A 15,967-nucleotide genomic window follows, 5' to 3' on the forward strand; every position below is an offset into this window, starting at 1 on the left:
CAACAGTCGACCGTTGGATTTTATTCTGCCAGTGTAGCAGTATACATAAAAAAACAGTGGATCCTGTACGAAGAGTGACGCCATCAGTACTTGAAAAAACCAAGACCACAAGTCCCAGAAGCAGCTTAGACACAGGAAGACAGAGTCGAATCACAGAGAGCAAGCAAAAGAAGGATTCCAGACTTCTAGACAGACACTCCATTGGGACGTTGTCTCCTGCTCGTCTGCTCCGTTTCCACTCGTAACATAGATGAGATTACAAACAAAATCAAAACATAACAGAATGGACGTTACTGCTCCTTTCCTTTCTCGTTTCCATATTACAAATTAACAATTTGACATTCACAGTTAAATATATTTTTCCTGAAATAGATAATAAAGAATTGTTAAAGAAGAAAGGGAAGAAAGAGAGATCGATTCAGGCAGGATTCAGGATAGTTATTAGAGAGGTCCTTCCTCTCTCTCCTCTTCGATATTTTGAACTTGCACAGTCTTCAAGGAATCATCGGTCCAAAACTCTTACACACTATTAACGACTTCTGCTCCCCACCTTGACAGAAGAAAAACGTTGGTGGGCAGCTAAACAAACAGTTGTCCACTAAATTCACCGTTGCTGAACCCGGTTTCAGTGCCATTAGGGGTCCTGGTATCGGCCCAAACAAGTAGTTTCCCCCAAGTAAGAGCCTCACCAACTGTGATGCTCCCGCGATGGGAACGACGGCTCTCAGAGCATATTGAGATGGTATCATCCCTGTAAACTTGTTGTGCTCCAACGACAATGCTGACAGCTTCGGCATCATCGCCATGAAAGCCGGCAACAATCCCTCAAGTTCGTTGTAACTGAGATCAACTGCTATCAACTCGCTCCGGATGCCCAGGTTCCAGGGCACTTGTAAAGACGAGAATTTGTTGTGAGACAGAGTTAGTTGCTGCAGTGATGGGTGGTCGAACAGAGTAGATGGAACAGCCCCGGAAATTCGGTTGTTAGTGAAATCAATCACTTGTAGGAAGCCCAAATCCCGAATGTTCGCCGGGAAAGGTCCTTCTAGGTAATTGTTTCTCATCGAAAGCTCAACCAAGGACCCCGGGATGTTCGTCGGGACGCGCCCGGAGATCTTATTGTCGCTGGCATCCAAGAAATATAGGTTCTCTAGGGAACCCAAACTAGGAAACTCGCCGGAGAGGTTGTTACCTTGAAGCTCTAGCCTTTTTAAGCTTACCAAACCGTTGAAGCTCGGGGGAATTGGACCCTGAAGACGGTTGTTGTCGAGGTAGAGCTCTTCGAGACTAGAGAGGGACCCAATGGAGGTGGGTATCTCGCCGGAGAACGAATTTCTCGAGAGAGCGAGTCGGCGGAGGCGAGTCAGGTTGGAAAGCGAGTTTGGGATGGACCCAGATAAGGAATTGTCGGCGACGTCGAGGATTTCCAAGTAAGGGAGGTTCCAGGCGGAGGAGGAGAGGGAGCCGGTGTACCCAGCTCGGTCGAGGCTGATCTCGGTGACTCGGCTGCGGCCGGCGACTACGCGGTCGCATCTGAACCCACAAGTAAACCGCTCGCTAAAGATGTTGTCGCATGGGTCCACCGAGAAGTCCCACGAGCTCAAACAAGATCCCGGCGTCACTGACCCAAAATCGATAGCCCTCTTCAGCTCCTTCAAACTCTCTGCATCTCTCCAATACGTTCTGGAATCTCCTTTGCTCAACAGCTCTGAAACTGTAAATAAGAACAAAAACAGAGCCGATAGATGACAACAAGAACCACCCATTTCCTTTTTTTCTCCTTCCACTCCTTCGGCCTTCGCTCTCCGTTTTCCCTTGGAGATCACAAGCAAGCTTTACCTTCGGTTCAGTCTTCAAGCTTCAGAGACGAGCGAGTTAGCCGCAGGAAAAAGTCGTAGGAACAGAAAGAAAGAGAAATGCAAACATCAACACCGTCCGTTCAGAAAGGCGGAAAAAAGAATGCGAGAGATACAAGATGGAGATGAAGTTGGATTTGAGAAGAGAAGAAAGAATACAAACGACAAATGCAAGAGAAAGTGCTGGCTTTTTCTTCTCCCTTTTCTCTTTGATCAAAGATTTTTCGTTGAGGTCTCACTCCTCACGGGTAATTGTCAGACCTCCTCACCACTGCCGTATTTAAATTTGTATGTTTTCTCGAGCCCAAACGGACGAAAAAGAGAAGAGAGAGAGAGAGAGCAGAGAAGTACTCAGAGAAATCAGAAAATTTTAATCGAAAAGAGAGAAAAAAAAGGTAAAAAAATGAATTAAAAAAAAATAATGCATAGAATACTTCCCTCTGTGTGCCCTTATAATGTCTGCATGTTAGAAGCAGATGAGCATGGTATGACAACTAATGTTACGTATACGTAAAGGAATATTCAGCCACGTCCATATCTCTTGATAATCTGCTTTGCTGAAATTGCTTGATTATCTAAAATCAAAGAAGAACAGCCAAACGGAATTTCGTCTATTTTACAATAAGGAAAAACTAAATGAAAAGAAAGAAAAATGTCGGTAACGGAACAATCTCGTAATTTTTGGGTTTAGGTTTAAGGCGGAATCGAGTTAACCATTAAGGCAGGGCGGAGTAAACGGGACAAGCAGGTTAATCCAAACATGTCTGCCATGCCAGATGGATCATTAAGAACAATTGACCGTCAGAGTAGGCGACAAAGTTGGTAGGACAAGGGCATCGAGTAGGGTAAGCTGTACGCCTTCTTCAACTTTTTCGATCTTGTTTTTGTCTCCTACCACCATCAGCAGTGACCACTGAGCAGTGTGGGATCAAATTTTGTTCATGTTCATCTTCCAGTTCCAGTTTACCTGCCTATTCTCTTTCTTTTGTTGTTTAATTTGATACTACACAAATTAATTACCATAAATAGGCTAATAGATTTGTAATTTGGTTTGGGTTAAGACTTAAAAACTTAAAGGTGCCCAACCCCTGCCCAAATACGGTTGCAAATAAGTCGGATCAGATCCGGTCCAAATCCGGATTCGGATCCCTCCTGATCTTAATAAATCGGATCGGATTGGAAAAGTCAATCCGTTAACTTAATGAATTGAATTCGGATATTGGCTGATTGGGGTGGTGTTCAGTGGTGTGGAAGCACCATGATATATTGTGTTTTCAAATATACCACCCAAAATTATTAATCCGGTTGCACGGTGGTATAGATCAAATTATACTATATCGTGGATTAGTTTACACTACAAGGCAAAATATCGTCTACGGTTATTTCTTGTGGACAGCCCATTGCTATCATGGACATTTATTTCTAATTTGTTTCTATACTTTTTGCACTACTCTATAGTGTGTCTTTCGATGCTTCACACTATTTTCAACATATTATCATTGAATTTAGGGTTTATCACTATGAAGCCCATGTCTGCTACCTCTTTATTTCATGTCGGGCACTATTGCTACTCCGAACACCATTGCATTATTGGACCATTAGATGTAAGCATGCTTTTCAAAACCGGACCGGATCGGACAATCGAACAGGAAAATCGGGAACCGGTCAGGTGATCGGTTCCATTTTTCCCCAAAACTGGATTTTTGCCAAAAAAGTGTTGATTTGGTCAACAAACCGCTGACCCGGGCAGTTGAACCGTTCAACGATTTTGACCGTTTTATTTTTTATTTCTTTTGTCAGAATGGTCGAACCATCCGACCTGGGAACTGGATCCTTGACCGGTTCGTTGTCTGGGTCAGTTTTAAAAATCTTGGATGTAAGTGATTCATTTCTATTTTCCACTGTCATTTTGTTTTTATTTTTTTGTGAAATATTTCCCTCTTACTATTTGGTTTCATTGGTCATTACAAGGCTTGCCGCTACTAATCCGTTGGTAGGAAGAAGCTCACCATTGTTCACCATTTCCCGTCGTTAGGGATGTAAACGGATCAAATCGAATTCGAATCAAGGTGTATCTGAATCCGATATGACATTGTTCATTGTAGATTTGATCCGATCGGGTATGATAGGCAAGGATTTGAATTCAAATATGATTGAGAAGTCGGATATTTGGATCTAATCCGATTCAATTTGTTTTCTTTAAAAAATAATAAATTATTAAAAGAAAAATAAAACATACCAATTTAAATAAATAAAAACAAAAAGTACAAGTATTTTTTTAATTATTTTCATCATATATATACATTTTTTATAAAAAAAAAATAAATAATATAATAAATTTACAAAAAGACAATATAAATACCATATTTATAAATAAACAAATAACATATATATGTATTATATATTTATATAAAAAATATATAACATATATCGGATCTTCTCGGATCATATAGGGGTGATCCGAATCCGGTCCGATTTTTGATTAGATCCTATTGTTCTACTCGAAAATCCAAACAGGGGGTGATAGGAATTCAACCAAATATGATCAAATCTCTAATCAAATCAGATCATGATCCGGTCCATTTGCACCCCTATCCTCGTTATTTGTTGCTACAACAACTATCGCCACCACTAGTAAGAATTTATGCACTTGCTATTGTAAAATTAACTAGATTTTGTGAGAAGCATTCCTAATTTCCCATTACTGTCATATCATGTGTTAACCTATGTTGTAATTGAGATGTATGAAATCATAATACAAGGTGTGGACTGAAATGCAACAAATCTTATAGAGTGCATGCGGAAGTGTGGTGTGGTTCAATCCATACATCTTTATTCACAGTGCATAACAACTACCTCGTTAGGGGGGTGGAGTGTTTTCATCCACACCACACCTGTGATGTGGATGAAAACACACCATCCAATTTCTCATCTATGATATAGAAGACCCCCTCGATCTGTTGTGACCTGATTTGATCTATTAATTATGAAATATTATATATTATATATTATTTACATATTATATATGTATATTCTGTGTATTATTTATATAATTATATATTATATATTATATATATTAATATATTAATATATTATATAAATAATATAATATTTATTTTATAATATAATTTTAATCGAATCGAATAAGGTAATATATTCGAATTGGAATTTGAATCATATTTTTCAAAATCCGACGGATCCAGTCGGATTTTATTAACGGATCGAATGGGATATGCCTTTACCGAATCCGATCCGATCCGTTGTAGCATTATGCCCAAATGTAAAATGGGATTAGCAATACCTCCTTTTTCCTTTCTTGGGATGAGAAAATTAATAAAAATAATATTGCAAAGAAAAAAGGGGAATAAAAAAGACGTGAGAAGGGGGATCAACCAACACTAAGCAAAAGGGCCGGCGGTTTTGCAGGTCATCGTGTAACTGAATTCAATCTATACAGATGGAATGGATTCTCCATGAATTTTCACAAGAGATAAAGATTGAGCAATGGAGGCTGGAGAATTTCTCAGCTACAATTAGTGCACCGCTTCATCTATGTTTTTTTAATAAAATAAATAAAAGCTCTCTTCTCACTCACAACCATTTTTTTTAATGAAATGATATACAACGCTTAGGAGATGTTCCCCTCGCTAAGAATTAACTTTTAGTCGTTTGGGTCCTTCTAGGGACTTGGGTTGGGAAAATTGTAGTCTCTTCACTAATTTGTATTTGATTCCACGTTATATTAGCCATTAGGTGTTTGGTAAGTCTTCGAATTTTGGGGTTTTTAAAGTTTGGAAGATTAAGGGGATCGTAGCCATTTTTCTGAAAAATGGTGTCACCTCAGATCCACATAAGTGTTTTATTAAATGCCCATATACATGATTGTTTGGTTTAAAAAATGTTTGATCCATGGACATGTTTCGTAAATCGGGACCCACTGATTAACCATTGGAAGCAACATACATGAAAAACGATGATGAAAACCATTATACCAAACAGTATAGTATTGTTCATTGCCTACGTGGCAGAAACATTTTCAAACAAATCAAAGCGTTTTTTTTTTTTTTTTTGTAAAAAAGAGGTCTTAAAAACATAGGCATTTTTTCTTGAAATTAGTCCCAAAAAAGCCGACACTTCCAAATACCATCTAAAATTTGGTTTTTTTGTCTAACAATGAAAGATAGGAGGCTAGAAATATCTCTGTCTTAAATAACTTATAAAGGCCTAAAATGACCGCAAACTTGCTGAAGCAGATAAACGCTCCCTCCCTTTCATCTCTCTTTATCCAAATAACTTCTAATGTACAATGATAGAAATCTCCCCCGTCATTTTAATAAAAACCTCCCTCACTTCCTAAACAAAAAAGCCGACCAAATGTGTTTATTTTTTTAAAATGCCTAATTTTCCCTTATGCCTATCTATTTAGATGTAGATTTATTAAAATATCCTTCAAAATACAGTTCATTTTCTTTGAACCAGAGCCACCAGCCTTCTCTATCTCTTAATTAAGTTTGCCCCACTGTCTTTAGTTTGCTATGTCCATTGTATACCCATGGCCTTTTTCCAAATCAATTTCAGAGACTCCTCAACGCATTTTGAAAATGTGTTAGTGGATTGACAATGATACAGAATCCACCATTGTAGTAAACGGAAGTAGAATTATTGGAGATCAAATGATCTATGAACAAGAATCTTCTATGCTTCTGATTGACAATAATGAAAATCTAAAACCCCTCTGCGTTTTAAGCATCTTTTCTACATTTCAAGCAATTGATCGACATTATAAATCTCAAAAAGACAATTGCTTCATCAAATTTCAGAACACCATAATGAAATTAAAGAAGTTCAAACCTACTTAATTGAGAGTATAAGAAAAACCATTGCAACCACGAGCCTTAACACCAAGCTTCAGAAGATGGCGTATATTAACGATTGCAGCATCCATCAACATAAGCGCTTGTTGCATAGCTGGACCAACCTTCTTCGCTGCAGCCGCGAGGACGGAAGCCATCTCTTTAATGGAGGTGCACTTAAGAAGTTTGTCATAAGCATACATGAAAGGACGAGGACGAAGAATACATACCATATGATGGAGATCACGAGGTGACGAGGAGGCGCATGTTTTTGAGTCCATGTGCGGGGAAGCATTGTTGAGGAATGATATCACATTAGAGAAAGCAGTGTTTTAAACAATGCCCTCTTGTTTGGTACTGTTTTTCCAAAAAACATTACTTCGGACCATGTCTTGGAAATTGGTAAAGTGTAGAATGGAGTAATGTCAAATTTAATGTTTTTTAAGAAAACGATGCAATAATGTGGCATCATCTTGGACGTTGGATAATGTAGATCAATGTTAAAAACGTTGTTGCCAGCACTCAAAACCAGTGTTGTTTGTTGTTTTCTTAGAAAACGCCTATGTGGTAGCACCGTTTCCAAATAAAAAATAAACACCTTACAACTCCACATGCCTAGGCTCCTAGTAATGTTTTTATGAGAAAATGGTGTGATGTTCTCAGCATTGATGCCAAACACCTACTTAGCGTCTATTTGGCATCATTGTCATTGCTCCTGAAAACAATGCCACATCAGCGCCACGTCAGAAAAACGATGCTCTAAGAAAAAGGCATTTGTTTGGAACCGTTTTTCCATAAAAAAGGGTGCTCAAAGTCACACCTTAGAAATCGAAAGGGCATGGCTTGGAGCAACGCCGAATTTGGTGTTTCCTAGAGCTACAACTCGTTGATGCCAACATGGATGTGAGGTGGTAGTGACGTAGCATTGGATAATGAATACCAGTGATGAAAACTTTTCCTGGAGCATTAGAACCAAATATAAAACGTTATTGTTGCTCTAAAAAACGTCCTACCTGACAGCAACATTTCCAAACAAAAAAAGACACGATGCTTCCAAGCCACTTGTACCAAGCATAGCAAATCCAAGAACAGATTCTGCCCTCACAAGACCGTTCTCACACCATCCTCACAGCTTTTTACAATCATACAGTGGGAATATCTCCTTGTATACTTTTATTCATGGAGAGATATTCCCGTTGCAAGAAGACAATGTAGGTACAGTCTTGTAAGGACAAAATCCAATTTCAGCAAATCTAGCTCACCATAAAAATATTCACAAGCAAGTTCACATTGGCGCCCCATAATGTGCCCCCACGGGTGTCGCACATGTACATCTCACTTTGTATTCTCCCGTACTTGTCATTAGACCCAATCCCAATACAATTGGGATGTGCTGTGGGGTGCTCGTGGGACGCGCTCAGTAGAATGCGAATGTGAACTCTTCACTGGCATTAGCCATGTTTAGTTGATTTTTTTTTTCCTACTGAATACACTGCATATCAGTAATACAACACGCATAATTGGTCTATGTTTTAATCTCACATAAGACAGAGCTGTTTCCCTGAAACTTTGCTCCATGAGCAGAGAGAGTGCTACCATCTGCGAAGTTTTGATATTTTTCCATTAGGAGACTCGACTGGATAGTTTCTTCTATGAGTATGAGTATGGGCGTGCCTTCCGTTTAAAACCAGTCAGGCACAGGACCCATGGATTGGACATGGACCATGGTGACTTGGCCTACCAATATATGGTTGAATGGACTAAAAATATTGCTTATCACAGCATAGAGGACATCTTTTAACCATCTAACGCTGTTATGCTTGGGAGTGCTTAAGTTAAAAATAAATGTTTATTAAATAAGTGCTTATTTGCATTTGGCATTCAATTTTTTTAAATGTTTAATTTAAAAAATAAGTACTTATTTCATATTGAACGTTTGATAGTCTTTTTCTCCAAAAAGTACTTAAATAAGCATTTGTGACTATTTTGTCCTTCACTTTCTTTCAAATTTTCAAAATATACCCTTATGAAAATGTTTTTATTAAATTATTTTTATAAAAACACTTTTATGAAAACACTTTTACGAAAGCATTTTTTATGAAAGTACTTTTATGAAAGCATTTTTATAAAAACACTTTATAAAAGTAATTATATAAAAATATTTTTACAAAAATACTTTTATGAAAATACTTTTAAAAAAACACTTTTATGAAAGTACTTTTACAAAATTCAACTAGGGATAATTTTATAAGTGGTATTTTAAAATAAGCACTTCGAAAATCTGAAAAATTAGGCTTAAAATAAGCCCTTATTTTTAAAATAAGCACTTATTTTAGGCTTATTTCCCAAATACCAATAAGACTGCATTTGGCAATCCTTATTTTAAGGACTTATCTCCTTTTTGCTATTAAAAGTTCAGCATTATAGGGGCATTTTAATAGCAAAAGGAGACAAATCCTTAAAATAAGCAATGCCAAATGCAAACTAAGTATTTAATGGCCCAAATAAACACTTGTTTTTAAGCACTTCCAAACATGGCCTAATTTATACAATATTTTTTAGTTTTTTTCTATGTTTTCATATAATTCTTAACCATCCAAATAAATGCTCCATTACGTTTCAACTTTCATGATATTTGGTTCTTTAAAGCGGTGCCAATTTTTTGCCATGTAGGCATTTATTGTAAAACGCTATTTGGTAAGGCTATTTATGAAATAAACATTTTATTAGTTTCTTTGAGAACTAGCCGTTAGATAAAATACCATTTTTAATATTTCTCTTAATATAATAAAAATGGAGTCTAATAGCATTTTACATTAATTGTTTATTTATTATTCAATTTTATATGATGCCTAATGGCGTCTAACAATACCCAACTGCCAATCAACATTAAATAAACATTTATGAAACCACTTTCCCATTTTTCAAGATAAATACATTACAAAGCATTTATTAGATAAACATCCACGATAATAAATTGCACTTTGTTAATCTCTTTAGACGGTAGGCCCCAATCTTATAAAAATAGAATGTACAAGGAGTCATCAACGTTGGTTTTGTAATTGTCAGTAGTTCACGTTTCAACTTCCTAACGTAGTTGGTGGATTACTGGGGTTAGTGACAGGACACACACAGATTCGTCTAGTACAATGTGAAAAGTTGGTCTATATGCGGATTTGAATCCATAAATTTACAAGTGGATTGGGTTTCATGACATGGCCCTAAATGTGCCCTCCTCGCCTACTTTTAGTGGAAAAAGAAAAAAACAAAACAACAAAAACTTAGATCTGGACTACAAGAACCCAAGAATGATATGAGCAAAATAATTTAATAATTTTTTTCATTGTACCAATAAGAATTTAAGGATTGGGACCCATCAAATGACTTCTAGGATTAACTTTATGGGTGCTCACAATGGGGCATACTGTGGAACCAAACTAGTATTACTGGTTTTTGGAAAATTGGTAATCAGAATCGAATTGAAGTCAGTCGGTTAACCAGTTGATCAATCTGGTTAATCGTTGGTTTGGTTCGTCGATTTTTTAATTTTTTTTATTTTTACAATATATTATAAAAAACATATAAAATGTTATATTTTAAATAATAAATAATATATAATATATTATAAAATATATAATGCATATTATTAATTTATAATATATAATATACATATATATATATATAATATATAGAAATATATGTATATCGGTGGATTCGGTTAACCATTGATTTTTTATATTGGTTAACCAAAACCGAACTGTTACCTTTGGTTTTTTAAAAACACCGAACCAACTGATTTAGTTAACCGATTTTTTAATCAGTTTCGGTTGGTTCAATTTTTCGATTTTTTTGTTCACCCCTAATTAACTTTGGTTAAAAATCAACTTTAGAGTTGAGACATGATGGTAAGTATGAAATTTTGTTATATAATATTAGATGGTGGAGGAAAAAAATCTAATACAACTCTTCAAAACCAAAACATTATTTGCTTATTCCATATAATGTTGATACTTAATTTGGGTATTGTATATATGTAGGTCATAAAAGTTAAATCCAAATATCATATATTATACATATACATAATGTTAATTTGTACAATCACATACCACATGCTATTAGACTAGTATTTATAATACCAAAGCTTGTGTGGCATATGCGCTTCTGCTTCACCTAAATCCAAATTCTCCCCCAAACATAGCCTGCAAACCATGCAAAAGCAATGCTTCTACGAGTAAGGCATGAATCAACGTTAAGAGAATACGAGTCCTCTCGGATCATGTTGATTTTTCATGTCTCGAGATGTGTTTTAAAAAAAAAAAATTATGTCACGAGGTGCCAAACTATCAACCATCCATCTGAAGATCAAGATCCATTGAATAAGCATGGGATTAGAGGTGATTTCCTTAATCATATAAGGCCGATACTTGTCTTAGATTTTATGAAGGTCATAAAAGTTAAATCAAAATATCATATATTATATATATACATAATGTTTGTTCTTACACTAGTATTTGTAATACCAAAGCTTGTGTGGCATAAGTACTTCTGCTTCACCTAAATCCAGATTCTCCCCCAAATATAGCCTGCAATGCTTCTACGAGTAAGGCATGAATCAAAGTTAAGAGAATACGAGTCCTCTCCGATCATGTTGATTTTTCATGTCTCCAGATGTGTTTTCAAAAAAAAAAAAAATTATGTCACGAGGTATCAAACTGACAACCATCCATTTAGAGGATCAAGATCCATGGAATAAGCATGGGATTAGAGGTGATTTCCTTACGGTTGCAACTTCAGTAGACTGGGCTGGGTTTAGGATTAAAGCCAAAGCACAGTCAAAGTTCGAAGTCAAGCCCAATTTACCCAAGACCTAGACCAATTAAAACTTGTCACATTGGGTTGGGCTTCACCCAAGCTCGCTGAGCTTGGTTCATCACTTGGAGTTAAGATGGGCTTATTGAGCCCAAAGTAATAAAAGTGCTCCTAAAGTATACATTGGATGGGAATATTATATGTATGTACATATTTTTAGTTATACAATAAGGGGTAAGGGTAACCTGTCCCCTACCACAAACATGCAGAGAATTTATCATAAGCCACTATCAGTTGGTATGTATTTATGCAAGTATGCATGTATGTATTAATGAATATATGTAGGTAGCCAAATTGAATTTGGGCTGGATAGGTCAGGCTAGCTTCGTTCATGCACGGGTTACCATGAGCTAGGTTCGGCCCAGTGAAAAACAAAGTTTTAATTCATTATGACAGTTTCATGTAAAGCAAAATAATTAACAAAACATATGTAAGCGAGTCCGGATCTTCTACCCACCAGAACTCTGCCAATGTTTATCCATATAACATCGCAGTCATATATGAAGAACATTTCATCATTTTACATAATACTATACACGGGGAGATGTTTCCAATGCACTGGGGTAGTGGTTGTGGATAAACATAAATAGAGTTTTTGTGGGCAGAAGATCTGGAGTCTATGTAAACTGCCCAAAACCACAGAAAAAAGTCTTTTATTGATTAGTTTTCATCAACAAACTCGGCTTTTACTCCACCCTCTAAATATTCCAACTGATGTTGAAATTGATAATTGTACAAGTTTTATCAAGAAGAATTTCTAAAGTGATAAAACAAGAGTATAAGATACAAAATAATATCAATAGATGAGAATGACCTGGTAATTGAGATGGTCACTCGATATCACAACAGTGAGATCCACCCTATACAATTTCAATCTCTGTGGTTGGCCAGTGGGGTTCAGGTGCACCCTGTTCTGTCCTTATTCTGTGCTAACTGACTAGCTTGACAAAACATAATAATAAAAAAAAACTTATAAGTAAATTATATATGTGATTTTTTTACTGTACATAAGCTTTAAGGTCCATTTGGTTTACCGAAATAGGGATTTAGAATCCGAATTGGAGTGGATTATTCTAATTCTAACTATTTGGTTCGGCAAAATTAGAATCTCATTCCTATTTCTATTGGAATGGCATTCCCTATTTGAGGGAATGGCCATTCCTTCTTCTTCCCTTGGGAACGAAATCCTGTTTTAGCTTATTCTGATTTCGGTTCTGATTCCAACTGAATAGCAAACAGACCCTTGATATTTTGTGAATAAGATGAGAGAGAGAGAGAATCGACTGAAATTCATAATTTGGATTGGATTCATCCTAAATGAATCTTAAATTTCACGACATTTTTGCAGAGTTAGAAGCCAACGCCATGATTAGAACTAGTGAATTTGTATATGCAGAGATTATGTTTGAACTTGGAAGCTTTCTGGATAATAAAAGTAGAAAAAGGAGTGTGGAAATACCATTTAGGACCCGTTTATTTCTTCATAAAGTTAATGGATGGAGGAGTTTTCAATCTGAAACAATTCAGTGTCCATTTGGTTTGTGGGAATAGGAGTTTAGAATCAGAATTGGTAGGTCGGAATCTCATTCCCATTCTTGGTGGAATGGCATTCCCCCATACGAGGGAATTCCCTCCCTTTCCCATGAGAATGAGAATTCATTCCAACCAATTCTGATTCCGGTTCCGATTACAGACTAAACCAAACAGGTGAAGTAAATAGATCATTCTAATTCCAATTCCAAAGGATTCCTATTCTGACTGAACCAAACGGACCCTCAGTTTAATTTTGCCCCTCTTGCGGCAACCTTTCAATAAACTTTCCAGACATTATTTCCCAGCCAACTAGTTTTATAATAGTGTTAATGCTGATGACTCCATAAACAGAGGCCTACCATATGAGGGTTCTGTAAACTCCATTGAGTGATCAAAACTGTAACTGGGTTTTCAATTTAACCAGGCTCAAATTGTACTTATCTTCTGTAAAATAGAAAAAACTGATAAATTTTGATGTGGACAAAAGGATTGTCTAGCTCTGAATTGATGTGAACCCATTGAAGCACGTCGTCCACTCAAGTAATGAATGGGACAACTCCGCTAGACCACACAGTTGAACAGTCACCGCACACTCCCAATGGATTTGCAACATAGGAAGTCTTTCAGTGAGGTCGACCATGAATTGCAAAACAAACCCACGTGATATCTGGTCCTAATCAGTAAATCTCGATTGAAGCCAAAAGCAAACTTATTTGTTATTTGGATGCTGATGGCACTCATTTACTCAAGAAGTAAGGATGGCAACGGGGTGTCTTTGGAGAGGGATTTGTAAATTTTAGATTCTTTTCATATATCTAAACCTTTTAATTTATACCTGTTTTTAAACCTGTAGCGGATTGGATTTTGAGAATCTAAACTATTTTCGCACATGAAAATGTAAAACTCTCCTGCGCCCTATCTTTCATACATTCAAGGATAAGGTGGTTTGAGTTTAGAATCTAAATCTAATTTTCTATTTTTTTGTAATATATAAACAATAAATAAAATTCAAGATATTATTAAATTCAACACCTAATAAATAAAGTTCACTTATACAAAATGCCAACCAGCTGATTGGTAAGGTCTCCTACTGATCGTAGTGGAGAATTGGGATCAAATCCCACCTACACTTGGGTTGGGGGGGATTATGGGTTGGGGGTTGGGTTACCCCCTGTTGTGTAATCTTTTAGAAGATATCAAAAATAAATAAATAAAGTTCCCATACTTACCAATAATATGGGTTGGGAGGATCAGGTTAGCCTAATACCCTACCCTACCTGTAGAACCTCTACAGGTTGTAGAATCCCAAACTCATTTCCACCTCAAAATCCATCCTTCAAACAAAAAAACAAAAAATGAATGGAACATATACGAGGAAAACAAATAGTATCCACGTTAGAAAACAAAGACAAAGGACTAATGAGGCCAGAAGAAGTCTCTTACGATTAGTAAGTACAAGGATTACAAGTGGTAAACGAGGAAAAGAGTAGGTCAAAGGAATCCAAAGTTCTAAACAGACAAACAGACAAACATACTGGGTTGGGAAATGGGCACAAAACACAAGGAAACAACCTCGAGAAAAAAAGGTTTATCTTTTCTACCTCTCTAGTCAGGGAGTTGGTGTGTTTGGGTAATTCCAAGATGATGTTCTCAGTGTGTCTGATTAATAAGCTCTTTTCAAAAAGAAAGAATTGTATGAGAGAGTGCATATCTCGGTTTGTTTATTTCATGAGCATTGCCAAGTCTACAAATCTGTTATCGTGTATGCTTACAAATAAAATATACATTGCACACCAAACCACAGGCAACATTGCAGCTTCTAAGATGTGTGATTCAACCATCCGGTTTAGGTATTCTAAAATCTTGAACAGTACTGCTTTTTTGCGGTACAAATATGAACTGTATATAAATTTTGCATCTATTATTGTTTTTATACGAAGAGAATCAACCAGAACTCAACACGTGGCATTAACAAAAAAATTTTAGCTATTAAGGGCCAACAGCATAAACTGTTCAGAGCATTCTTGTGAATGACACATTAGCATGAGAGTGGAGTAAAATAGTAATTGCCCCTTATTTCTTTTTGAGTTTTGACAAAAACAGATAAATATGAACGTGAATTGGTGAAAGGTCATCGTGTCTAGCTTATAAACGCTCTCAAGAACCAAAAGGAGACCGGATTTTCTCCTCACACCTAATACCTCACAGGCGCCTCACATGCACATCTTATCATGCATTAAGAATATCTCCCGTACTTATTAATTATTATTCATCCGAAATGTTCACTGTACAGTAAATGCGCCTGTGAGGTGCATTTGTAAAAAGCATATCCCGTCACCAGCGAAAAGTATCCCTGCCTAAAGCTAGTTCGGCATCTAGACTCAAGTCACTTCAACGCCATCTTCCTAAGTATAGCCTAGTTGGAACACATCCTGCCTAATCGAGTACAGGTGGCACCAGTAAAATAAATCTGTTTATTGGCTGGGCTTCGGGCCTGATTTATACTGTATTGGACTCGGGCTTTGGACTGAGCCTATTCAAAATTTGGTAAAAGTGAACCCGGCACATGAATAAATCATGAGCTACCTGGCACTATTACGGCCTCATGTGGTTAGCGAAGATAGAAAATAGGGCCCACAGCCCTACCACGTGCATCAAACATGTCAATGTATCTCAACAAGTGTCCCTAGATCTCAGCCACGTGCTCTTATCCCATCGGCCTTGAGAATTGAGTGACCCCACCTATAAATTCAAGTCATTTCACATGTACACATTTATGACATTAAGAGACACCTCAAAGGCTCGAACACAACTCAATTTATTTTCCCCATTTTTTATTGACTTTCTTTTCTAACC

At 36.7% G+C, this 15,967-nt stretch overlaps 1 protein-coding gene across 1 annotated transcript; it reads right to left on the bottom strand.

Annotated features, from left to right (window-relative positions):
* Positions 1-276: 276 nt before the first annotated feature.
* LOC104602017 (uncharacterized) lies at positions 277-2,335 on the bottom strand. The gene has a single exon (XM_010265555.3). It carries the CDS (start codon positions 1,764-1,766, stop codon positions 495-497), a length of 1,272 nt encoding a protein of 423 aa, XP_010263857.1. The 5' UTR covers positions 1,767-2,335; the 3' UTR covers positions 277-494.
* Positions 2,336-15,967: the final 13,632 nt, after the last annotated feature.

Source organism: Nelumbo nucifera, chromosome 6 (genome assembly GCF_055504915.1).
Source record: "Nelumbo nucifera cultivar China Antique chromosome 6, China Antique-T2T, whole genome shotgun sequence".
NCBI classification, from domain to species: Eukaryota; Viridiplantae; Streptophyta; class Magnoliopsida; order Proteales; family Nelumbonaceae; genus Nelumbo; species Nelumbo nucifera.

Coding starts and splice junctions, on each gene's coding strand:
- LOC104602017 (XM_010265555.3), bottom strand. CDS start 1,766: ATGGGTGGTTCTTGTTGTCATCTATCGGCTCTGTTTTTGTTCTTATTT.